Consider the following 27,072-nt stretch of genomic DNA (forward strand, 5'->3'; position numbering starts at 1 on the left):
ATAAGAAATATCCTTTTATTTGATTGGAGAAGTTGAACACGCCAGTTCTTGTTAAAATGGTGGGGGGGAGGGAGGGGGGAGGCAGAGAAATTTAAAAAAAAAAAAAAAAAGGAGTTGTTAACTCCAGCTTCCTGGAATGGAGGCCCTGCAGTTGAGGCATTCAATAAGGCCCAAACATGCAGCCTTTGTCAAGTGCCAGGGGGCACGAGAGAAGCCCACAATGAACCTTCCAAACTGACCAACTCCATCAGGGAAGGGCCCAACAGTTTTTGAGGCTGAGGGTGGAGCTGCAGGCAAACCCACTGGCCTCCTAGGGGCCTGCCATTGGGAGGAAACATTGTGAGCTCCAAGAGGTCCCAGAAGAAGCTTGTGAGTAAGACCTGGAAGGCCCAGGCTGAATTGTCACCAAACCCCCACCCCCAGACCCCTGGGACTAGGCAATGCTCTAGCCCTAGAGGTGACAGACACATAAGGCTGTGTTTGGCTCCCACCTTTTCCCAGCTACTTCCGAGTTAATTAAGTAACAGATCTAATAAAACCTGGAAAAAAAAAGTGACCATGTATTTTTTTTTAAAAAGCATCTACCAATGTTACACTACACCATCCGATGACTTGCTTTTAACCATCACTCCATACATTTTACAACATAAATAAAAATTACGGAAATAAATACATTGGCTCCTATGAAGTCAGAAGTGGTTTGGGCTGCATAGTGCGGAGGGAAGGGGCTTACACACTGTGATGAAACAAGACAGGAAGCGCCTGCAGACAAGTTGTCGAGGGAAAGCAAGAGTCCTAAGTGTCTTCGTTCATGTCCTGGCTGTCTGTCCTGGCAATTTTTCGGGGGGGCGCTGAACTCTCACCTTCTAGTTCTACTTGTTCCTGGTCTCTCTTCTTTGCAGCATTCTGGGTGGGAGAAAGAGAGGAATAAGTGAGCAGCTGGTGACCCTGGGCCTCAGGTTCATCTGTAAAGTGAGAAGACTGGAGGGAAACAATGGCCAGCCCTAATCCCATGGTCCTTGTAGGCCTACCACTTATCCCTCCCCTGGACCGCTGCAGAAAAGATGGCCCTCCCCTTAATGTCAGAGGCCTGCTAGCCCATCAGTACAGCAACCACTCCACTACCCCTGCCCAATGGAGTCCCAGTTCACCCAGTGAAGTCTGAGAACAAAAGCCTGGGGGAGAGACTAGTTAACAACAACCAAGTCAGGAGACTTGCCCAGCTCAGTTCTGGACTTTAGCCCTCATGTAATGCTTGGCCTCAGGCAGGGACTTCCCTCTTCACCTCTTAAATGAAGGGGCTACAGAAGACAATCCCGAAGGACTTGTTTGGCTCTAAGTTCTATAATCCTGTCGGTCATTTTTCCCTCCCTGGACTTCAGTTTTCCCTGCTAAAGAAAAGTAGTCTGTATGGGTTAGTTCCTAGGTCCCCTCTGAGCTCCTGGTTTGCTTTACTGGCCATGATTACATTTTAAGGTCTTTCTCATCACTACACCCACAAAGCTCCAATTGAACTGGTTCCCACTCTGTCCCCCAAGCATGTGCAGGGCTCTCCTCTGGCTCATGCTAACCCTAACCTCACTCCTCCTATAGCACCCATTTCTAACGTCACTTCCTCCAGGAGGCCCTCATGACTCCTGGCACATGAACAATGCTTCATGACTTTCTTTAAGGGTTATGTCTCCCCAGCCCCCACTCCCCAGACTGTGAATTCCACAGGGTAATGGCTGTCTAAGCTAAGCCTAATACAGGACTTTGCACACAGCAGGTGCTTAACGTCAGTTACAATGAATAATAGTACAAAGCCCCACACCAAGAAGAGCAGCACGAAGCATGTGAGATGAGGAAATGAAGTGAGACACCCAGGGACAGTAGAATGACAGCGCTCGGGCTGTCCAGGACAGAGGCCAAACAACATCTGGCAGGAATGCCAGAGCAAGGTCAGCCCGGATAATCTAGACACCTACAAGTTTTTTCAGTGTAACAGAATAACAAATCCCTTCACAGGGATCACATTCCTGACTTCAGAAATCTTAGATCTTTGGGACACAGAAGGGACTTTAAGATAGCAACTTGTCCAGGCAGATAAGGTATTACTTTACAGAAGAGGAAACCAAGGCTAATTGATTTGTCCAAGGTCAAACAGCTAAAATTAGAGGCAGAGCTGTGCTCGGAGGGCAACGTTCTCGCCTCTCTAGGGCTAGGGTGGTGTCCCGTTCTCCAAGCACCCTGTGCACATGATCTCACCTAAGCTTCACAACAGCCTCAGGGAGGCAAGTACTGCTCCCATTTTACACCAGAAATTGAGGCTCAGAGATGAAGTGACTTGTCCAGAGTCACACAGTTAGCAAAGGGTAGAATCAGGATGAAAAACCTGGCCTTCTGATTCCAAAACCTTCTCTACTATGAGAGGGAAAAACAAGCAGTCTTATGACCCCAGTGAGGGAAGCAGGGAGGGGAGAAGGACCCCACATCCTGGCCCCAACAGGTTTGCATACTGAGTTATCCTGGTGATTCAGGGGGCTAGGTGGGCTTTTCTGGGGAGGGCAGGGCGTCGATAACAAGTCTGGGGAGGTAAGTTGAGGTTAAATGGTATGCGATGGATAAAGAAAAGAACTGGGGCAGCTGGTGATCCAGTGTATAGAGCAAGAGTTGGGATGAAATGAGTGCAAATTCAGGCTCAAACACTGCGAAGACCTCTTTTTGCCTCAGTTTCCAGACAGTAGTATTTACTTCTCAGGGTCGTTGTGAGGGAAATGTGAGATAATTTATGTAAAGGCGTTACATAAATGCTAGCTATGACGATAAGGAAGAGCTCAGGCACAGTTCCATTTTTACCTATCCCTTTACGAGGCAATCCTTGTATAATCAACTGAAGCATTCAGCCTGAGCAATTACTACAAGATGATTCTTTAGTCTTTGGAGAATCCATCTCCCCATCCCCCAATCTAGAGCTTCCCCACAGGCCATCTAGTGGGATGCACAATACTCTGCTGGCCTTCCTCGTAAGAGGGTTTCAGAATCAGTGTCAAAGGCCAAAGGCCTGTAGTGATTACATCTGGCCCCTTCCCCTCACAGAACAGGCAATCCGAGAAGCTGGACTGCAGAAGAACGGCTGAGCCAAGACAAAGCCCTTTCACTTTCCTCCCAACAACCCTAAGAGGTAGCCAGGCTGTCTTTACTCAGGCACAAGAGAGCCTTTAAGGGCTATAAAAATGTGAGTTGTTACGACCAGAGTGCCTTATCTCTCTGTTCCTTGGAGCCTAAAACAGGACCTAAAAAAGTGCACACTTACAATGAAGGTTTATTGATGTTGAAGTCTGCCAACTCACAGCCCTGGTCCTTTCTACTCCCCTAAGGCTGCCAGAGGGTTAATGCAGGACTGGGCTGTTATTTACCTACCAAGAGTAAAGCCAAAGGCAAACCCAGTCCGGGCCTGCTGTGCTTCACACTTGATTTACTAACTTCAACCAGCCCTGCCTCCTTTTCCTGGAACACAGGCTGGAAGCTAAAAGGATGGTTTTTTTCAACTCCCCCCCCCCCCCATACCCAGCCCCCTTCAATCTACTAGGGAGAGTGAGGAAAAGAAGGCAGGGGGCAGGCAAACCTCCAGTGCTGTCTGGGCTGCCAGGTTTGCAAAGGTGAGGCAATTTTAAGCATGTACTCTTTCTGCAATCTTGGATGGCTGCAAACAAGGGCAGGTGAGGCAGAGAGGGATTTAACTGGCCTGGATGCCCCTGGCACAGAAGAGCGACCTTTGCATTGGCCAGAAGGCTCAGCTAAGGAGACTATTTACATCTGAGAGTCAGGAGTCAGAAAAGGCCGGGACAGTATGAAATTACAGCACCTCACCAAACGACGTCCAACACTCCAAGCAGAGCCAATGCGATCAGAGAACCCTAGTTGGAAGGGATCTCAGAGGGAAATGAGACCAATGCTGACTCAGGAGAAATCTCTGAAAGGTAATGGTAGAACGAGCCCTGGACTTGGGAGTTAAAGGATCTGGGTTCAAATCCTGGTTCTACTACTCCCTATCCACCTACCTCCCTAAAGCACTCTTCTGCTAAATAAACTTCAGTGACTCCCTGGCAGGTCTATGAGCAGATACTTTAAGAAACTCCTTAGCTGGGCAAATGTCCTTCACAATCTGGCTCTAACCTCTTGTCCTCACCGCCTTCCCCCTGACCCCCACCCAGTCTTGAGTTCAGTCAAAGCAGCCCCTGCTGCTTCACACAAATGACGGCCACTTGATGTCCTGGGTCCATACTTGTTTATGCACAAGCTGGCCCCCATACCTGGAAGGCCCTCCTCCCTCACCTTGGTTGCTCAGAACCCCAAGCTCACAGAGATCAGCTCAAACACCACCTTACTCATGAAGACTTTCCTAATCCAGTCAACTGCTAGAGCCATCCCCCATCCACAAAACGCCCAACTTGGATTCATTTTGTATAAACATATATTTGTATCAATTTCTATAAACATACAATACATAAAAAACATAAACATGTTGTCTCATCAGTGAATTTTTTTTCCCTTTTACCTCTCTAATTTGGCTTTTAAAGTCCTCCTTGAGCTCTCCCAGGAATGCTTTTTGGGCTTGAGACAAGTTCATATTCCTTTTTGAGGTTTCAGATGTGGGTATAGTGTCAATGCTGTCCTTTTCTGAATTCATATTTTGATCTTCCCTGTATTTCTGGATTGTTTCTTCATGGTGGATGACATTTTCCTGGCTTTTAAAGCGGATCTCTGCTTCTGGGGTACAGGGGGCTCTGTCCCAAGTTTCTTGTGCTGTAAACTGGGGGCCTGGTTACTGGCTTTGTGTGCTGTGGCCTCTGGTTTTGTCAGCTAGAGGCTATATAATGCTGCCCCTCACCTGGTGCTGAGCTGAAGCTGGCTGGTGTGTGCCAAGGATCAAGGCCCAGTGAAGTCTTTCTGAGTTTCCCAGGGGGTCACAGTGTGAGGTGTGGGGGAGGAGTGGTCTGGCTGCTGGAAGTCTCCTTTTCTCCTAGGGCTGCACTATATAGCATGGGTGGTCTCAGCCATAGGTCTGCGCTGGTGTCTGCCACTTCCCCTGGCTGTGTGAAGGTCCTGGTGTTTTGGCACTTGCCGGCTCCACCCCCCTGGGGCTCAGGAACGCCCACTGGTCTGCTAAGGTAAGGCCTGCTGGGATGCCTCCCTTCCTTCACTGGTCTCCTTTTGCCAGCACTGGCAGGGGGCGGGGGCATCGCCCAGGCTCCAGACCTAAAAGACTGCTGAACCCCCACTTCTGTCTCCTCTATTCCAGAGTTTTTCGCAAGGGCAGTATTCTCTGGGTGAGGAAGGGAGGGATGAGAGCACCTATGTTTTACTTGGTCATCATGGCTCCCAGAAGTTCAAAAGGTGAGTTTCAAACCTTTAGACTATGGGCTGAAAGCCTCAGGAGTAGCTGCTGCCTCAGCCACAAGCTCTGCACTTCTGTCTCACCTAGCTTCAACTGACTCCTGTCCTGGGGCTGAGAGGCCTGGGGATCACCACCACAGCTGGCGATTCAGCCCCAGACCTGCTCCTGCTCCGGTATGGTTTAGTTCTAAGTGCTCAGTGCTCTCCTAGCCCGGTCTGCTGGCTGGGTTCCACTACTGCTCCTGCTCTAGTGTGGTCGAGTGCAATTCCATGTGCCGGAAGCTCTCCCAGCCTGCTGATCCATCCCATCAACCCTGTGGACTTCCTGGGCTGGAAATACACCACACTTAGTCTCCTAGTGGCTTCTACCTCTCTCAAATCTGCTCAGATTCACTTTTTTAGAGGTATCTGACAGAATTTGTAAGAGAGCTCCAGTGAGTCCCTGTTTTCACTATGCTATCTTGGCTCTACCCCTAACATGTTATTTCAATAGAATGTATCAACTAGAAGGCATGATGGGCTCAGCCCTGGACTTGGAGCCAAATCCTGCCTCAGATACGAGCTGGGTGACCCAGGGCAAGTCAATTAACCTCTCTTGGTCTCAGTTTCTTCATCTCCCTCATGGGCTGTGAGGATCATATGAGATAGCAGCCATCCTGGAAGCATTTTGTAAATGCTAACAACTCTCCCCCTTGTTTAAAGGTAAGCACCCTGGGAGTAGGCATTGCTCCCTTCCTGAGAGCACTTGGTGTTAACCTAACAAACTGATGGAAAGCCTTGGTAAAGTCACTTCCCTGCTCCTCTTTAAAGTAGGGGGCAAACCAGAGCAGCCTGAGCCCCACAAACCCCAAGGCTGCCCTTCAGTACTGGGGCTGGGCGCTCAGCTCCTGAGTCATTCCATCCCACAACTTAGGAAGTTCTTCTTTGAATTGCCCTTTTCCATGGCATCCTTTGAGGACACCATAACAATAATATAGAATATATCTTCTATTAAATAATATAGAACCTCATATAGGTAACTGAATCCTCAGTTCCTTCAAACACCTCTCCAGACATGATTTTTAGGGCCTTGACTGTCTTGGTCATACTCACTTGCATGTTCAAGTTTGTAAATATTCTTCCTAAATCTTGGTACATAGAAATGAAAATAATACTTCAAACTGTGGCCTAAACAGATCAGAGCAAAGTGATCTGATCATTTCCTTTATTCTGGAGACTACACCTCTATAAAAGCAACCTAAGACCTAAGCAGCTCTGTTTGTCTGCTGCTACATCACACAGACACAGACACACACACACACACTGCTGTCTAGCCAAACCTCCCTCCTGCATTTGTACAGCTATATGTGGACACTGGCCACAAGCTGGGCACCAGGAATGACAACAGACAGCAGCAGAAGTGGTAACAGAGAGGTGGAATCTGAGCCAGGGAGACTGTCCCGGGCTACTGGTACAATGAGACTGAACCAATGTTCTAATGGAACCTGACTTAGCTTGGAAGGGTCATTCTACAGTGGGTGGCACAATGTGATATACCTGAGTATGTGGCCACATACAGAAAGCACTTGGCCAGCCTGAAAATGACCTTCCAAATAAAAATAAATGTGATTCTTCTCAGCACCACCTTGCAGGAAGGCTCACAAGCTGGAGCAGATCCACATAGCCTTGTCTAACTCCACGGATGTTAGATCCGACCCCTTCTCCCCTCTCACACTGCCTTCATCCTTCCTGCCTAGACTATTGCACACGTTTCCCAATTGGTCTCCTGGCCTCAGGTCTCTCTCTCTGCTCCAATCCATCCTCCCCAGAGCTGCCTAAGTGATCTGACTATGTCACTCCATTACTCAACTAACTATAGTGGTTCCTTATTGTCTCTGGGACCAAAGAGAAATGTCTCTGCTTGGCTTTTAAAAACATTTCACCATCTGGACCCAACCTTCCCACCTTCATCCTATGCTACTCCTGGCCTGACCGAACTGGCTTTCTTGCTGTTGCTCACACAGAGCCCTTCATCTCCTCTGTCTGTGCCTTTGCACTGGCTGTGCCTCCTGCCTGGCATGCTCTCCCCGGCTTCCTTCAAGGCACAGCATAAGCACTCCTAGGAGCATCTCTTGACTGCACCAGATTCTAGTGTCCTCCCTCCCTCCCTGAGGAAGGACCTCAGATCTATTTTGTATCTATTGTTTTCTGTATACTGTACCTACATATTTATGTCTCCAAGAGTTGTTTCTTTTTTTGTATTTGTATCTCCAACAACTAGCACAGTGCCTAATATACAGTAAGTGCTTAAGAAATGCTTGTTCATGGATTTATTAGAAACTATGCCATACTGGTTAAAGAAATTAGGGATGGTGAATCTGAAAATGACAAGACCTGGGGGGAACAGGATAACTGTCTTCAAGCATTTGAAGGGCCTTTGAATGTGGAAAAAAGATGAGTCTTGTTCTGCTCGATCCCTGAGAATAAAATGAGCTGGAGTGACAAGGAAGCAGATGTAGGCTAAGCCAGAACTACCGGCCCAAGAACGAAAAATGGGCCGCTTCTTTGGATAGTAAGCTCCTTCTCACTAGAGGTCTAAGGGTTCAAGCAAAGGCAGAATGCCCCCTCTCAGGAATGCTGTGGAAGAGCTCCCCGAATGAGAGAAGAGGCTCTAAGATTCTGTGACAACCCAGGTCCTCTCCTGAAGGGACTTCACAATCACTTGTCTTGTATAGCAGAATATCCTGCGTGTTCCCAGGGCCCCCCAAATGCTCGGGGAGATGGGATGGCCACAACAAGAGACTGGGAGGGGAAGAGGCTGTGAGTGAATGAGTGAGTGAGTGTGTAAGTATGTGTATATGTGTGTGTGTGGTCAGGTGCAATTCCATGTGCCGGAAGCTCTCCCAGCCTGCTGATCCATCCCATCAACCCTGTGGACTTCCTGGGCTGGAAATACACCACACTTAGTCTCCTAGTGGCTTCTAGCTCTCTCAAATCTGCTCAGATTCACTTTTTTAGAGGTATCTGACAGAATTTGTAAGAGAGCTCCAGTGAGTCGTATGTCGGTGTATGCACTCATGCACGTGCAGCTCACATGCACCTGAGCCTGCAGAAAGACAAGACAAATCTACTCAGGGGCACTGCAAGCATGGATGGAGATTAAGGATGAGGGTTTCTCACACCCTTGTGCATACCTGCAGGTACACAAACATTCACACTCATATGAAACATATGAAACATGCACGAATCCCAGAAGACAGATACTAAAAGCCACTTCTTTCCTCCTGTCAGCATGGGAGGAGGGAAGACAAGGTCTGTCCATGGAGTGGAATGCTCCACAGACCATCTGACATAGTCACTGTGGCAATTAGTTTTGCTTAGCTGTTTTTTTGGTTCCAAGGGAGGGTTCAGATGGAGAGGTGGGGGAAGGGAACAGGTGTCTAACTGACTGGTGCAGAACAAAAACCGGTCAAGAAACCTTTTTTTTAAAGAGCCCTGACCCGGCGATGAGGAGGCCCGGGCGCTAGATCCAGCAGTGCCGATGGCTCCTTCACCAACTCTGGTAAACATTTCTGCTTTTAGCCTTCAGGTCCATCTACACCATGAGGCAATTTAGCTGCTTGATTGGCCGGTCCCTCAGCCGACATTCTCTGCTCTCCCAGAATACCAAGGAGTGGGAAACACTGGCCTACGCTAGGTACTGCTTCCCTCCACATGGCATTCAGGAGGCCACAAGGAACTGTAGAGGGCGCTCTTGGTCTCTAAGCCAGGCCATCTGCTGGGCATCCAAGATGAAGCTGACCTGACTGACTTCAACAAGGATCATGATCCCTGATGCCTAAGAACGATCAAGTCACTTTCTTGGGTTTGTACGCCCGGCACCTAACAGTGTCTGGCACCTAGTGGGTACCTGAAAAGGCTTGTTGGTTGGGTGTCTGATTGAAAAAAATGACAGTCTGCCTCTGGAGGGACTTCCATCATTCCCACCTGAATATTGCTATCTCTGCAAGGAGAGGTGGTTTCCCTAAGCTGCAGCATTTAAGCACTTACCTTTTTGTCCCATTGCTGATGAAGGTAACGTAAAAGAATGTTTGTCTTTTCTGTTACGATAACTGGAGGGGCAGAGAGAGACACAAACAGAAAGGAGCAGTTTGTAATAGAGCTTCATTTTCAATCGCCCTATGACGTCTAGGATGCAGCACATGTACGTGTCGTGGGGGTGGGGGGAGGATGCAACAAGTACGTTTTAATATGACTTAATTTTTCTGATAACCAGAAAGCCCTGCTCTCCATATTTAGGTAACCTGGTGTTTCAGTGGCATGTTACAATGAGCTCTAGCAACCAGCAGCCAAGATGGGGGGTCTTCTTATAAAATATTTTAAAGTACAGTGCTCTGCCTCTTCCCCTCTGACCCTCAGTTTCCTTTTCTGTTCAACGAAGGGGCTGGATAGGTGGTCCCTTCCAGCTTAGATCTAGATTCCTTCAGGACACAAGGCGAACAAAGTACTTCCTGGCACTCTGCCAGGTCCTTTGGAGATCGATCTATTCTGTGTTAAGAATGATTTCTAATGAGCAGATCAATGTTTTCATGGGGGTATCTTAAATGCTTGAGGAATTTAAAAAGTTTGCTGCCCAAGTGGGCCAAACCACCACCAGGCTAAAGTTCTATTTACATGATTAACTGAAAACTCCCAAGAGCTATCATCCCACCAGTGGGGTCCTTCCTCCAGCCATACTTTATAAGGCCCCTGCATGGTCCTGAGGAGAACAGTTACAAAAGCTTTCCCATCAGTGATGCTCGATGACAGACAGTGGGGCCAGATAAGAGGCTGTCTCAGCTAGGTGCTCTGTGGGCAGAAGCTCAGAGAGCCGAGTCATTCTGCAGATCTGATCACTGCTGTTGCTCTTACTATTATAAATTGTAGCTCATATTTACATGGTGTTTTACAGTTTACAAAACACCGTCTCAAAATCACCCTATGAGATAGTGTTGCAAGCATTATTATCCCCATTTAGAGATAAGAAAACGAAAGTGGCATTTGTTGGTTGACTTTCTTAAGAGTCACATGAGGTTTGGGGGTGGAGGGGAGATGCAGCAACAGGATCTGGACTTGAACCCAGATTTTCTGACGTGACATCCAGTGGTTTTTTGTTTTGTTTTTACTACACACACTCTTCACTATACTCTTATTCAGCAAACTCCTTTCTTCATAGATTGGCAAACCTCCACCTAGTCATGTCCCAAATGTTAAAATTTCCCAAGTGAGAGGGTATGAATTAACAAGGCTTAATTAACCAAGGCAATAGCACCCTCTTCAGCAAATGGAAGGAGTGAGGGTTGGCACCAGATGATCTGACCAGAGAATTCAGAGCTAGGGAAGCTAGGCTGCTATAAATGGGGACAACAGCAAGGCAGAGATCTGTAAGGCCCTCTTCCCTGGCCTCAGCTGCTCAAAGACAACTTACTCCTTCCAAATCACTCTGGGCCACAGCCTCTGGCTGGCCTGGGCCTGGCCTTCCTTAACAAGACCTGAGCTGATATGCCAGCATCCTTCTCCTGGGCAGAGGGAGGATGCTCTCCTTCTAAAGTCCTGGGCTATTAGGCCCAAATACCCACTTGGCATCTAAGCACAACAGCCCAAGAAAGCAACTTCACTTACTCTGTTCTGATGGATATTCTCTTGTAGGAAGATAGACTGATGGCCGTCTGTTCTGTAGGAGAATTGGAAAGAAGGAGATTAGGAACCATGTGGTGATGAGGAATTCCCATGTCCTTCCCCTTCCCTGAACCACTCCATTCAGGTTAGCACCCATGTGTTACTGAGGCAGAATGTAATGCATCAAAATTTAGAAGCTTGGAATTAAGATAGTCAGGAGGTCATTATAGAGGTTTATAAAATATTAGGGTTAAAAAACACCTTAATTATCATCTAGTTCAATTCCTCAATTTACAGAAGGGAAAACAAGTTCTGAGTGAAAAAATGTTTGCCCCAAGACACACTCTGAGGGTCCATGTCCAAGCTGGGACTGAAGCTAGCTCTTTCGACCCTCAGGCAAGTGTCCTTCCCCCTCCACAGTGCTGCGTCTTTGCTTTAGGTGGGGAAAACACACTATACAATGCATAAGCTACAATTAACCAATACTACACCTGAACCGTATGCCCTCCACTGTTCCCTGCAGGGCTCCTCCATCCCCTGAGCCAATTCTGTCCACACTCCAAAGTCCCTCTGGCAAGAGAAGGGGCTCACGGCAAGGGACACCTTACCCCATCAAAGTGCCTCACTCCACAAAATCTCTAGGAACACCTCCCCACCCTTCAAAACTCTACTCACTATTGATCCAACCATTCTGGAGAGCAATTTGGAAGCATTACCACCTCTAGGTCTGTATCCCAAAGAGATCATAAAAACAGGGAAAGGACCCACATGTACAAAAATATTTATAGCAGCTCTTTTTGTGGTAGCCAAGAATTGGAAATTGAGGGGATGCCCATCAACTGGGGAATGGCTGAACAAGTTGTGGTATGTGATTATGATGGAATAGTATTGTACTATGGGAAATGATGAGCAGGTAGACTTCAGAAAAACCTGGAAAGACTTATGAACTAATGCTGAGTGAAGTGAGGAGAACCAGGAGAACATTATACAAAGTAACAGCGACATAGCTCTTCTCAGCAATGCAAGGATCTAAGACAACTCCAAAAGACTCACAAGGGAAAATGCTATCCACATAAAGAGAAAGAACTTTGGAGTCTGAATACAAATGCAAGCATACCATTTGCTCTCTTTTTCTTTTGCTGTTTTGTTTCTTCTTTCTCGTGGTTTTTTCCATTGGTTCTAAATCTTCTTTATATCATGACTAACGTGAAAATAGGTTTAATATGAATTATAAGTACAGCCTATACCAGATTGCATGCCATCTTGGGGAGGGGGGAGAAAATTTAAAACTCAAAATCTTATGGAAGTGAATGTTGAAAACTAAACATAAATTAATTATAAAAAAAAACAACCAACTCTACTCACCGAGGCTTTGCACACAGAATCAGCATGAAATCTACTAAAATTGCTTTTGTTGTAGACCGGTAATCCCTTCAAAAAATCTGCCTGGAAAAGATACAAGAAGAGATCCTGTAGCATCAGTAAAAGACAATGGACAGACTAGCCAGCAAACAGAGTAGCCCAACCAAAGTAGAGGATGACCTCCAGGGCCTCGAAATGGGGGTCATGCAGGTGAAGATTCAATGCTGTCCTTTAATATGTGTGATAAGCAAGATCACCTCATGACTATTCCACCCCTCAGGTTCCTGTAGGCTCTCCACCACTCAGGACCCTTCAGACAATGTGGCCAGAGAGGAAGGGAGAAAAGAAAGGCTCCTTATTGGCCTGGAATCTTTCCATGAGAACAGATCCCAAAGGGCACACTGATTGGCCTTCCCATCAACTGTTCTCTCCTCCCACCCTCATCAAAAAAAAGTCATGTGCACCAAGAACAGGGTTGACCAAGATCACCATGGAAGATTCACAGGTGGGAAAAGGCCAGAGACAACAGGGCAGGTATGAGCTAAAACTGCTCAAGGTTCTTTCTCCCCAGCTCCCAATCACAGGTACCTCTTGTTTTTTCCTTCCCATCCCCATCTTTTCCTACCTCTTTTTTCCCCTCTCCCTTCTCCTTTCCTATCAGAAAGAATGTAGGACCCAAGTTCTAAGCCCTGAGTACAAGACCTGCCTCCACCACTGTGTTGGTAAGCAAAATGGGCTCCTTAGCACTTCGTTCAACAAGTGCCCTTGAAGAGTTTGGTTTGTTTCCTTTGATTAATTCAGTGTATTTCATTGAGCCTTACTAGGTGCTAAGCCCCAGGCCCAAACCCCTATTAGGTGTAAAACCTATGTGGGTGTGGATTGGTAACTAAGGTGGGGCTAACTCAGGAGAGGGCCTAGTTTACAAATGAGTTTGAGGCTCTTAGACCACGTGGGTTTAAGTCACCTCTTTGTGACAATTTCAGGCCACGTGGGTGAGTCGCATGTGTGACTCACCCCTGACCCTGAAAAAGATATAAAACCAGGGGTTGGCGTTCTCTTCTTTGGAGCTCTTACCCACAGCAGTGGTGGCGTGTGACTCTGGGCCAGCCCTTGTTCTGAGCTCCCGGGCTGAACCTAGATGTTGGTAACTATGAATCTGTATTTGGTCTGTCTGTTGATGTTTGTAATTTGTTTGTATTCTGCTCTGAAGTTCAGTGTGCTGCCTTTTTCCCCTGAACTAAGTGAATGATATTTGTATGCTGAATTAAAGTAAGCTTACCAACCCCTTCACCTTGCTTTCCTTAGTGAAGCAGATCAAAAGAACCTGTGCTGTTGGCAGCTTTCTGGGTGCTAGCTGTGGGTGGATCTTACACCCCCACAGTAGCTGCTACCTGGATTGTTGAAACAACCACTAATCACTTTACCTCTCAGGGCTATAAACTGGGGATAATAACCTGTATTGCCTGCCTCAAAGGATGATTGTAAGCAAAGTGCTTTGTAAACTGTCCAGTGCTACAGAAAAGTTATTATTTCAATTCTCCCTCTGTTTATACCCTCAGGATGTGTGCTAAGCCCACTGGCAGTCCTCAGGCTGTCCAAGTCCCACAGTGGGATCAAAAGACCACACTGGGGTTCTTAACCCCCATTTGGTAACAACACTCATCTATACTTGGATCAGTTGAAGAAGCCATGGTTTCACTGGTGTTGACAACACTAAGTTGTTGCGGCTAAAATAAATGCTGACCTTCTAGTGATGAGCCTCTCCACACTTAACTATTAGTTAAACCAGTCCTCTGACAACAGGTATATTCTTGGTCACCAAGTCTTTCTGATGCGGTACATCCTGCCTCTGTTGGCATAGACTTCAGAGGACCCAGAAACACCTCTGGACCAACAAGAAGAATCTGAACAGCATTTCAGTGAAAGTTCTGAGAAATAGTACAGGGCTGTGGAAAGGGCACAGGACCTGGGTTCAAATTCTGGCTCTGTTCCTGACTTCCTCGGTGACCCTGAACAAGTCACCTAGCTTCCCTGGGCTCTCACTCTGGGTTCTCACCTATAAAAGGGTTTTGAATAGTGATCTCCAAGGCCTCTTCTAGTTCCAAATCATAAGTTTTTAGGAATTACCCCCTTCTATACCAATAGTCATCTCCCTAACAAATGCTCTTAACAACAGGAACTCGGGAACTAGGCTGCTGAAAGAGCTTACATGCTTGAGACAGTCTTCTGCAACTGCTTTTTCCAGCTCCAAAAGCCAGCTGAAAATTGTATTTCCTTGCCTTTGTAGGAAAAAAGGAGAAAGTTTCCTGCTCTGAGAATGCTGGACAGCTTCCAAAGGAGAGAAGAAAGTCTGCTGTGAGAGAGACGAGGTAAAGGGCAGCCAAGAAGAGTTAGCAGGAAGTCACCCTTGCTGACCAGCTACAGGTCATCCTTAGAGAAGGTGGCCTTGGAAAAAATGAGAGACCAAGATATGTGCAACTGAATGATCTCTGATCAGCATCCAATCATAAGGGACAAACCAGCATCTTCTCAATGATGTCCAGTGGACACACTGTGACAAACACAGATCTGGAACTTTGCAAAACAGGTGGAGATGCAAGAGCCAAGTTCTCATTTCAGCTCTGGCACTACTCTAAAAAGAGACTTCATTCTCCTCTTAGCTAACTCTACTACCACTAGTAGCAACTAAGTTGCACAATGGATGGAAAGCTGCATTTGGAGCCAGGAAAACTTGAATTTCTATCCTGCAGACCTCAAATGCACTAGCTGTGAGACCCCTGGGCAAATTATCCAACCTTTCAGTTTCCTCACCTGCAGAAAGGAGACAACAACCTCTGTGGCCACGGGTCAATCACTCCCCCTCTCTGTAAGCAGCAGAGCTGGGGTCTGAAACCTGGTTCTTTGGCTCATAAGCCAAAGCTCTTTCCTTTGGACCAGCAATTCTCAAATAGATATTCAGCTGCTTTGAAAACACTCTCAGGACAGGGCAAAGCAGGTTCTCAAGTGACTACAAAGAAAGCTAGCTGGTTCACAATTTAGCTTCATCTACAACTGAGAGACCTAGAAACGAAACCTAAAAGGGACTCTGCAGATCATTTAAGAGTGTGTGTGTGTATGTGTGTGTGTGTGTGCGTGTGTATGCGTATGTGTATATGTATACGTGTGTATGTATGTATTTAAGGTTAAGGTTTATAGCACACTTTCCTCACTATCACCTTCCTGTGACCTGGGGTAGAATAAGTATTATTACCCCCATTTTAGAGAAGGGATCAGAGAGGTAAGATGACTTGCCCAGGATAACAGAGCCAGTCAGTGTTGGAGACAGGCCGAGTGTCCTTTTTACCCCACCCTCAAGATGATAAAAGGGAGACCCCAAAAAGGGGGAAGTGATTTGTTCAGGGTCATAGGGCCCTGTGGGTGACAGGGCTGGGACTATTGTCTGGGTCTTTGTATTCCCATGATACAAGATCCTTTAAGGTAGAAAGAGCCAAGATCCCTGACCATGGTGTCCAGGAGGCAGGGCCACCAGTGGGAGCTCAGAAAAGTCTCCAGCACAGGGCACATGAGGGGAAACATTATCCACTAAACATTTCAAACACCACCAGTGGTCCCTAGTGAGGCCTTAAAATGGGCCTTCTTCCAGAACAAGCATAAGAGGTCTGGAGGTCAGATGCTCACTCACAATGACAGTAGGAACTCCATTAGGTTGTTAGGTACACTCAGTTAAATCCTACCATCTGTACTGGAATCAAGGCATCAAGTCTGAAAGGGAAACCAAGCTTCTAGGTAGGAGGCCAAAACAACAGGCCCCATGGGAAGAGAATCTTGGTAACAATAAATATTCACATTTCCGTAGCCCTTTTCAGGTAGAAAGCACTTTGCACATATAATCTTTATTGACCCTCGCGAAAGCTAGAAGACAGATGGAATAAGCATCATTATCCTTTATTAAAAATATGAACAAACAGAGATCCAGGGAGGTAAAATTACTTACCTAAAGTCACAGTTTTACGTGGCAGAGGCTAAACTGGTGCTTTTCTCATTACAATTCTTATGGCTCTTCTAGCCCAAAGCCAGGAATAATGGGCACGGGAAGAAGGCTTGGGGGCATATTCAACTGTATAAGCATTGTTTAAACATCGACTATGTGTAAGATACCTTGCCAAGAGTTAGGTTTTAAGAGAAAAAGGGACCAGAAGATGAAGCCAAGACCAAGTACAACTGAGGCCCAGGAAAGAGATGATCTTCTCTCCATCTATAGCATGCCAGAGATATGATAATGGAGGGATACTTAAACACGGATCCAGCAGGAGCCCAAGTGATGATACTGATAAGCCAGTGACAACCAGGAGAGACAAAACCGTCTTTGCTGCTTGAGGATTACTGCCACTTGACTGTTACAGCATACTGAGAGAACCAAATGCTTAGCAGGGTTATTGCACAAGATCCAAGGGGTAGTCTCTAAGTTTTGCCACCAGGCCCAAGAAAACTCCAAGATTTCTGAAGGATAAGCCAAAAGGTGCTTTGGATGCTGTTTACAATCTGTCACCAATCCACCATCTGATCATATGACTTCTGTAGGTTACTGCTTAGCCTTCCCTCATCAAGGTTCTGTCCACTCTTGTCAACCACACCACAATGACAGATAAAGTCATTTTCATAACTGCTAGTTGCTGCATCTCTAACACTGTGAAATGGTGGCGATTGTCTTGGTGGCTCTGAGCAAAAAGTCAACCTCCCTCACCATACCCTCTACAGAAATGGGTTCTAGTTTAGAGCTCCGTCCAAAACGATTCAAACGGTTAAGTCATACTGGATGGCAGGGTGACTGAGGCTGGTGCCTGGCATTCAGCAGAGATTGTCAGTGTGTAATTAATATTTGTTTTCAGGCAAGGGCTCCCACAAAAACCACTGGTAGCTATATGGGAAATTCAGTAACATCAAAGTCGGAAAAGTCCTATCCTAAACAATGGAGGGAGGCAGAACTTTCAAGGGATATGGCAAAAGGAGCTGTATTTCTTAACCAAAATTAAACACAAGCATCTTTCTCTCATCATCCTATTCACCTATAAGTGCGACCCCCGCACCCCATTCAATAAACTCCAGTGGCTCCCTATTACTTCCAGGAGCAAAAATAAATACATTTATGTGGTTTTTAAAGCCCTTCATAACCTGACCCCTTCTAAGAAAATCTCCTCCATACCCTGTATGATCCAGTGTTACTGGCCTCCTTACCATTCCTTCCATACTATACTCCATCCTGACACTCCCTCCCAAGTCCATGCCTTTCCCCTATCACCCAAGCCTGGAATGCTCTCTCTGGCTCCCTTCAAGTCCCAGCCAAAATCCCACCTTCTTCAAGAAGCCTTTCTCAGTCTCCCTTAATCCTAGCACCTTCCCACTGAGACCACCTCCAATCTGTCCTGCATGCGACTTGTTCCTATACAGTCATTTGCATGTTGTCTCCCTCATTAGACTGCAAGTTCCTTTAGAGTAGGGACTGGTTTTGGCCTTTGTACGCCCACTGCTTAGTACAGTGCCTGTCACTAAGCACATGTTTACTAAATGCTATTTGGCTTGATCTGCCTCTCAGAAGTAGGGAGAACACCTTCTGCTCTGATCTCACCCTTTGCCTCTCTTCTACGTGCCACACCACAGCAAAACTAAACTATCCATTGTGACCCCTACATGCCCTTCTCAAGAAAGTCCTGTGCCTTTGCTCCTGTTGTTTTCTTTACCTGTAATAATGCTCTCCCTTCCACACCTCTATATTAGACCTTTGGAACTCTGCCCAACCTTCAAGGCCCTCCTACTCCATGAAATTTTTCCTCATCCCCCAAGTTGGAAATTACCCTTTCTCTCTTGGACTCCATAAAACAATCTATTTCTCACATATACATATGTGTGTGTATGTATGTGTATATATGTATACATACACAGACTATATATATAGTTTATTTTGCTTTACAGTTAATGGTATACATATTGTGAGCTCCCTAAAAGCAGGGATCATGTCTTCCTCTTTATCATCCCCAGAGCTAAGTATAGGTGTTATACATAGTAGCCACTTAATAAATGTTTCCTGAATTTAGCTGGACAGAGTAGTATGTCGAAGTTCTAGGCAAATTTCAGCACCATGAAAGGATGAATTTCCTAACAATGATAGCAGGCCCAAAGTGAAATGGATTGCCTTGAGAGGTTGTGGGTTAGCCCCATCACTGGAGTTCTTCAGGAGTGGGCCAGATGCCAGTCTGTCAAGGATGCTGGGGAAGAGATCCCTGCTCAAGTACAAGTTAGCTCTTCCAACCTGGGGATCCTGTGATTCTACACCACAAATGATCACAAAGGTAAAAGAACCAGATTTGATCCTCTGCACCTAGAAGAGTTGCTGGGATAAATCAAGTTCTTGTAACAATCATACCTTCCTCTCACACAGAAAGAAGTACAATAGGCTTTGGTGCAGAAACAGCCTTTGCCTGTCCTAGAAGACAAGGATTCCAAGCTGAAAACATGCAGCCCAGATATCACACGCCTCAATGAGATAGCACGAGTCCAGTGGCCTAACAGGAAGCAGGGAATCTTTGTTTCCTAACTGTTATCTTGCTTAAAGCAGAAAACCACAGCTGACCAAACTTCCAAGAAATATGCCGTCTTGAAGTCAGGGACAACAACAAAAAAATCATCTGTTTCCAAATTTAAATCCAAGAAAGGATGGTTGTTTTTAAAGGCTGCTATCCCCATTCCACTTTGGTACCAATAGGGTTTCTTCTAGCACAAAAGACAACAACCTCCTTTTCTCACACTGCTGTTAAAATCGTCCCATTCAGAATAGTAGTATTAGAAGGACTATGGGAAAATAGGCACACAGTGCATTGTTGGTGAAGCTGTGAATTTATTATGACCATTCTGAAAAGCAATTTAGAATTATGCAGATAAAGTCATTAAAATGTCCATATACTTTGACCCAGAGAATCTACTACTAGGCTTATAATCCACAGAAGTCATAAGTAAGAAGAAAGTTCCCATGTGCACCAAAATACTTGTACCAGCACTTTTTGTGGTAGCAAAGAATTGGAAACAAAGTAGATGCCCATTAATTGGGGAGTGGCTAAACAAATTATGGTACATAAATATAATAGAACATTACTGTGTCACAAGAAACAATATAATGAAGATAGACAAGCATGAAAAAATTTATACTATCTGGTACAGAATGAAGTAAGCAGAGCCAAGAAAACAGTATACACAATGACTACAACATAAATGAAAAAAAAAAAAAGAGCCACAAAAAATTTAAGTGGATAGTGCAAAATCACGAAGAAAAAGTCTGGGTCCAAAGAAAAGATATGAGAAGACATCCCCACCACACCTTTACAGATGTGGGAGGTCCATGGATATGATACGCTGCATGTATTTTCAGACTTTTTTGATGTATTAATTGATTTTGCTGACTTTTTTGTCTCATTCCTCTTTTTCTTTGAAAAATATTGTTTGTTACATGGGATGGCTTTCTGGAAGTGGGACGGAGTGATACTTGGAAAAATCCTGGTGATGTAAAAAAAAAAAAAAGATATCAATAAAAATTTATTTATTTATTTTTTAAGCATTCCATTCCCAGGTATAGGTAGAATGTGGACAAGAAATATTTTCAGACCCGAGATAAAAATTATTATCATATACATCCAGGGTTGTTGGGGGTAAAGGACTGACTACATTAATACAAGCTCATATTTATAAAATAGTTTGTAAAGTGCTGTCCTCACAACAACCCTATGAGGATATTATTTTTGGGTTATGGACTCCTTTGGCAGTCTGGTGGAGCATATGGATCTTTTCTAAGAATAATGTTTTTCAGTGCATAAAATAAAATACATAGCATTACAAAGGAAACCAATGCAAAATAAAAAATATTTTTTAAATGGACCCTAGGTTAAGAAATCTCTGCTTTATTTTCATTCACTTATTCAACAATCATTTAAGTGCATACTATATTCAGAGAACTATGCTAGGAAATAGAGTTGCTACAAAGATAATTAAGAAATGGTCCCTGTCCTAAATAATCTTGGAGCAGGGAAGAGGAAAGAATGACACAGACACAAATAAACAGACAAGGGAAAAACGTCAGTACTAATGATTTCCAATAAAGATTTCCTCCCATGTCTCATCATGGAGTGGTAGTAACCCCTTGCTGCTTAAAGGCTATGAGGCCCACAGCTTAACCTTCTCCTAATGGTCTTTCTGTTCCAAGTCTTTCTCTTCTCCAAAGCTGCCAAGCTGATATTTCTAAAATACCATGTCATTCCTCTTGCTCAGTAAACTATAATGTCTCCCTATTCTTCTAGGATCAAATATAAGCTCTGTTGTTTGGCATTTAAAGATCTTCCCACCTTGGCTCTAACCTTCCTTTATAGCCTTATTAATATTACCCTCCTTTGGAACATGATAAAAATTACTTGTCAGATCTATGGATAAGTTAAGAGTCTATGACCAAACAAGAGATAGATACTAGTGAGAGGTAAAATGAGTAATTCTGATTACATAAAATTAAAAAGCTTTTGCACAAACAAAATCAATGTAGCAAAATTTAGAAGGAAATCAGGAAACCGGGGGAAATTTTTTACATTAAGTTTCTCTGATAAAGGCCTCATTTCCCAAACATATAGGGAGCTGAGCCAAATTTAGAAAAGTAAGAGCCATTCCCAATTAATGGTCAAAAGATACGAACAGGTAGTTTTCGGAAGAAGAAATCAAAGCTATCAACATTATTTTTTAAAACTGCTCTAAATCACTAATAGAGAAAAGCAAATTAAAACAACTCTGAGGTATTGCTTCAACCCATCAGATCGGCTAACATTACAGAAAAGGGAAATAAATGCTGGTGGGCTGTGAAAAAATAATATACTAATGCACTATTGATAAGAATTGTGAGCAGAACTGCATAAGACAATGGAGTGAAAAACTAGTTGAATCATTCTAGAGAACAATTTGAACTATATTCAAAGAGTTATAAAATTGTGCATAACTTTGACCTAGCAATACTGCTACTAGGTCTGTATACCAAAGAGATCAAAACAAAAAAATAAAAGAAAAAGACATGTATGTACAAAATATTTATAGCAGCTCCTTTTGTGGTAGCAAAGAAATGAAAATCAAGAGGACGCCCATCAATTGGGGAATGACTGAACAAATTGTGGTATATGGCTGTGATAGAATGCTACTGTGCTGTAAGAAATGATTTCAGAAAAACCTGGGAAGATTTATATGACCAACACAAAACCAGGAGAACACTGTACGTAATAACTGCAATATTCTAATGATAATAAACTGGGACTATTTTTCTTGGTTTCTTTTTTTGGCAACATGGCTTATATGGAAATACATATAACTTCACATGCATAATGGCTATCAATCATATTGCTTGTCTTGTCAATGGGTAAGGAAGGGGCTGGAGGGAATTTAGAATTCAACATTTTCTTTTTTTTTTTTTTTGCAGGGGGGAAGGCCAAGCAATTGGGGTTCAGTGACTTGCCCAAGGTCACACAGCTAGTAAGCGTGTCAAGTGTCTGAGGCCGGATTTGAACTCAGGTCCTCCTGACTCCAAGCCAGTGCTCTACTCACTGCGCCACCTGGCTGCCCCAGAACTCAACATTTTTAAAAAAGAATGTTAAAAAATAAACTTTTTTTAAAATAAAAAATACATTACTCCCCTTTACACACTCTTGGTCTAGCCAAACTGGCCTTACTGTTATTATTACTCACATTCCATTTCCTCCCTCCATGCCTTTGCACACCATCCCTCTTAGGATCCCTACCTTCCTTTGGAGTTCAGCAACGGCATGACTTTCAACATGATCCTCCCAATTGCTAGTACTTCACACCACCAAAAAAAATTACTTTGTAGCAATTATTTTGTAGATACTCATATGTTTACATTTTTCTCTCCCCCAAGAGAATCTAGGCTTTCTGAAGACAGGGACTAGTTCATTTCTTTGTATTCCAAATGACTGGAGATTGATTGGCAGGTTTTATAGCTCGGGCAGACCTGAATACAAGCCTAGTAACAAAACTTATGTGATGGATCTATTGGTCTTAGGCATCAGCAGAGCTAAATTTGGAGGGACTCATCACCCAAAAGATTTGTTACCTAGTGATTAATTTTTCTGACTACAACAAATTATGATTGAGTAAAGGGGATGAGATCCACATTAGTATAGGACGGGGCTTCTTAAAACTTTTTCCACTCTCGACTCCTTCAGTGCTTCTTAAACTGTGGGTCTTGACCCTAAAGCCACAGTTTAAGGAGCACTGGGAATACCTCCAGCAATAAAATTTTGGCTCCTTTAAAGTAGAGAGAAATGTGGAAGCCTTCATGCAAGAGGAAGAATTTGAGCTGAACCTAATATTTCATATTAGAATCACAGAATCTTAGAGCAAGAAGAACAAGTGATGAGCTAGTCCAACCCTTTCAATTTACAAAGGGGACGGACTGATCTGTTTAAGACCCAACAGTGAATTAGGTGCAAAACCATGACCAGCATTCAAGGGCTAAGATTCCCAGGCCAGTCTTCTTTCTACTGCACTATGCTATTATCCTAAAGGAAGAAACTTTATCTTACTAATCTTTGAGGAATAGATACTTTGCTCACAGTAGCTGCTCAATAAATGCTTTTTAAGATTGTGGGCTCCTTCAGGGGAGGTCTAATGTCTTATTTTATCTTTATATGCCCAGCATCAAATAACATTACACACAGTAGGTGTTTAATGAATGCTTGTTCAATCACCTTGAATTAAGGTAGGAACATATGAGACATTGGCAGCTAAGTGGTGAGGTGGATAGAGGCAGGAAGACTCAACTTCCTGAGTTCAAATCTGGCCTCAGATACTTACTAGCTGTGTGACCCTGGGCAAGTCACTTCACCCTGTTTGCCTCACTTTCCTCATCTGTAAAATGAGCTGGAGAAGACAATGGCAAACCCCTCCAGTGTGTGTGCCAAGAAAACTCCAAATGGGGTCACAAAGAGTCAGACCCAACTGAAAAATGACTGAACGACAAAAATAGACATGTTTGAGGGACACCACATCTTTCTGTATGGTCAAAACAACAGCAGAAAAGACTAGCAAGACAGGCTGAGGCCAGACGGAGGATCCTGAATACCAAAGCACAAAAAGCTGAAACACGGCCCTTCAGCAAAGTTAGCGTATCACCTTCCATACTTCTGGAGTACATGGTGTATGTTTCCAAAGGCAGAAATGCAAGATCCTATATGATCAAAGAGTTAATTCAAAAGCCATGAGGAAAGGCTTGATTTACATTGACGTTCTCTCAAGCCGTATTCCCTGGGGAAATTATAATCTAGCCAGAAATAATAGTAAGGCTACAGTAAAAAATATCCTCTCAAAGCACCCTTCGGTGAAGGGTAACTAATACACCATAACCACTTCAAACCTCAAACTACTATCAGTTCACTTGTTATGTCTAGATCAGAGGTTCTCAAACTTTTTGGTCTCAGGACCCCTTTATACTCTTATCAATATTTACCATATTAGAAACTAAAATACATTAATATTATGAAAATAGTTTTGACTTCAATGATTCCCTGAAACAGTATGGGGGACCCCAGTCCGGGACCCTGGACCGCATCTTGAGAACTACTGGCATCAATAACCCTACAAATGGAAGAAGAGATCCTGATATTATTGCATTCTGATAAAGCCAATGAAAGTATTCAACAAACATCCAACAGACAATTCTCCACTTGCAGCATAACACAAACCATTAAAGGATGGAGAGAGTGTCAGAGAAGGCAGGACTTCAATAATGCTGACTTAGGTCAGCCTGAAAACCAGGCCACATGTGAGAAAAATTTGATGCTTCAACCACTGAGACCCAACTGCCTGTAGCTGGAAGCCATGAAATATGGGGCTGTGTAGAAATGATTATTCACAGTGCTGCAAAGGGCAGGCATGGGGAGTCATCCACTAAGCATGAAGTACTCACCACCCACCCATCTCTCTCCCCAAGCCCCGCCCAAAGGCAACAAGCAGAAGAGTGAGGCTGGCGTGGCAGGAAGCAGAAAATGGTAAACAGGGACAGTAGAGGGAATGTGGCCTCTTCATTCACTGGCATCGAGGGGCACCCCTCCCTTTCTCCTCCAGCTTGGAAATCATTCAAGTGATCCGCTACCAAAAGTGGCTGAAATGTTTGTTAAGTGTGCTGAAAACAGCAGCAGGAGAGACCAACGGGAACAGAAAGATGGCAGTGTAGTTCACAGAGAAGACCTGGGAGAAAAGGGGCCAGAAACAAGTCCTTTTCTTTCATACTGAGCTTCAAGGAGCTAAAAGGTCTAATTAAGCAGCTCAACAGAGTGACCCAACTGGAGTCAGTTGACTGACACCCATTCCTGCCACCCCCCCACCAGAAACAAACCAACAATCAACCACAATAACAAAATGAGACACTGCCTTCCCCTATAAATTCTAAGGGGTGTGGGTTATATGTGTACACAGTTGGGAAAAGGGGTCAGGGATGATTATAAGACGTAAGAGTTATAAAGAGACCTTACAAATCATCTAGCCCAACACCTTCATGTTACAGATGAGGAAATTCAAGTGTAGAAAGGGGAAATCACTTGTCCAAAGACTTGTGAAGTCTTAGGAACTGGAGAGGACTGAAACCCCCTTGTCCCCTAAAGGCAGAAGCTGAAGGACTGCCCTCTGGATAATAGACTTTTTGGGTAGAAACATGGTAGGAGAGGGAATAACAATGGGTCTAGTATGAACACTGAAGTTTGTGAGAATGTGCACCTTGTGAGAGTAGAAAAAGCTGCCCCCTTGGCATCCCCACAGGGAAGGACTCAGCAGCAGAAAGAAAAGGAAAAAAAGTACTTCCAGAAGCCAAAGGGATGATACACAAGGATCCAAGAAGACGCATGAGAGAAAAATCCATGTTCCAGGTACTAGGTTGGGAGGCTGGGGGTGGGAAAACAGATAAATAATAAAAATTGCTCAGATTTTTGTAGCACTTTGGGGCTTCAAAGCACTGTGTGTGTGTATATGTGTATATGCATATGTACATATGTATATTTTATATATGGATATGTGTATATATGTACATGTATATGTGTGTACATATAATATATAAATAAATTTTATACAATGCTGGGAAATGAGCCATGGATGCAATAATTATCCTCATTTTACAGACAGGAAAACTGAGGGTTTAAATGATTTGTCCCAAGGTCACAAAGCTAATTTGTATGAGGCAGGATAGCCCAGGTCTACCCACTATGTCATGCTGCTTATCAACAAAAATAGGGAGAGGGAGAAGAGATAGTAAAAGGAAAAGAGAAAGGGGAAAAGGAATAGGAAAAGAGAGAAGAGATGAAAGAATGAGAAAGGAGACAGGGAGAGAAAGCTCTAGTCTAAGCAGGTATGAAGAAAAAGGATGGGGGAGGGGAGGAAGCTTAGGGAACATCAGCTTGCCAGAAACCGGTTATGTTTTTGCTATAAGTGAGATATACCAACAAGTGGGGGGTGAGGGTGGTAGGATGAGGCAAAGAGGAAGGGGATCGGAAGATGGGAAGGAAAGCGTACCCTAGAGCAATAAACTGATGAGGCTGTTAGGTCTGGGAAGCGCCATGTCAAGAGAATGGGGGAGGATGGGCTACAAGGAGAAATGACAGCAGAGACAGGGAGCCATGGGATGGATGAGATCCCTTGGGTGGAAAGGGAGAGGGGGGAGGGGGGAGATGACAAGAATGGTGGAAGCCAGAGGGCCTTAGATCTCCGAAGAGGGAGGAGGTATGTAAGGAGATGAAAGGGAGAGGAAATGAGTCATTGGAGGGTTGGGGAAGGGGTTTTCGTGTGGTTGGTCAAAGGGACAGAGAAAGAGAGAAGGTGGTTCAGGATTCGAGGAAGGGGGGAGACAAAAGGATCGGGGAGGAAGGTTGGGGAGAAAGAATCCAAGGGGGAGGCAGGAGTGGGGGAGGAGATAGGTGTGTCTAGACTAAAGGCTGAAAGATGGGGGAAGAGGAATGTTGGGGGAAGGGAGAGTAAAGAGAAGAGACAATGGAAGGGAATATACGAGTGGAGTTGGGGGGAGACCAGGGGAGGAAGAGAATGGGGGTGACAATTAAGAGGGACGGAAGAGGGGGCCGGTGACAATGGGGGTGGGTAAAGATAGGGGGGAAGACAGAGAGAAAATGGGGAAGGGGAAACGAGAAAAGTAAGGGGGAGGGGTGGGGTGTAAAGGAAGGGCGGGTGTGGGGGAGGGGCGACAATGAAAGGAGGGGGAGGGGTGGGGGAGGGGCGACAATGGGCTAGGGGAGGGACCCGAGGCAGCCCCGGCCCGATCTAGGGGCTGCGCCCTCAGCGGCACCTGCCCTGGCTCCCGAGCACGGGTCCGAGTCATCCCCGAGGGCAGGGCGCCATTTTGTGGGGCAAGAATGGGTTCGGGGAGCGGAACCTACCATCTTCCTCTGCCTCTTCCTCAGCCGCCGCCGCCACCACCGCCGCCGCCGCAGAACAACTTCCAGCTCGACGCTGCCCAACGTGACGCTGCGGTCACTGATTGGTCCAGGGTAACCCCGCCCCGGAGGCTTGAGGACGTTTCGCCCATCCCCATTGGCTAATACCGAAATTAGTCCATATTTATTGGCTGAAAAGAAGAGCCTGCCCGCCCTACACGCTGTCGTG

The 27,072-nt window shown here is 45.0% G+C and overlaps 1 protein-coding gene across 1 annotated transcript; it reads right to left on the bottom strand.

Moving 5' to 3' along the window:
• Positions 1–26,912, bottom strand: DDA1 (DET1 and DDB1 associated 1). The gene is made up of 5 exons (XM_036742555.1): positions 26,847–26,912; positions 12,382–12,462; positions 11,020–11,071; positions 9,409–9,470; positions 1–906 (listed from the first exon to the last, which is right to left on the bottom strand). The coding sequence occupies exons 1-5, from the start codon at positions 26,847–26,849 to the stop codon at positions 796–798; spliced, it is 309 nt and encodes a 102-aa protein (XP_036598450.1). The 5' UTR covers positions 26,850–26,912; the 3' UTR covers positions 1–795.
• Between the last annotated feature and the right edge of the window lie 160 nt (positions 26,913–27,072).

This window comes from Trichosurus vulpecula, chromosome 1 (genome assembly GCF_011100635.1).
Source record: "Trichosurus vulpecula isolate mTriVul1 chromosome 1, mTriVul1.pri, whole genome shotgun sequence".
In the NCBI taxonomy this organism is placed as follows: Eukaryota; Metazoa; Chordata; class Mammalia; order Diprotodontia; family Phalangeridae; genus Trichosurus; species Trichosurus vulpecula.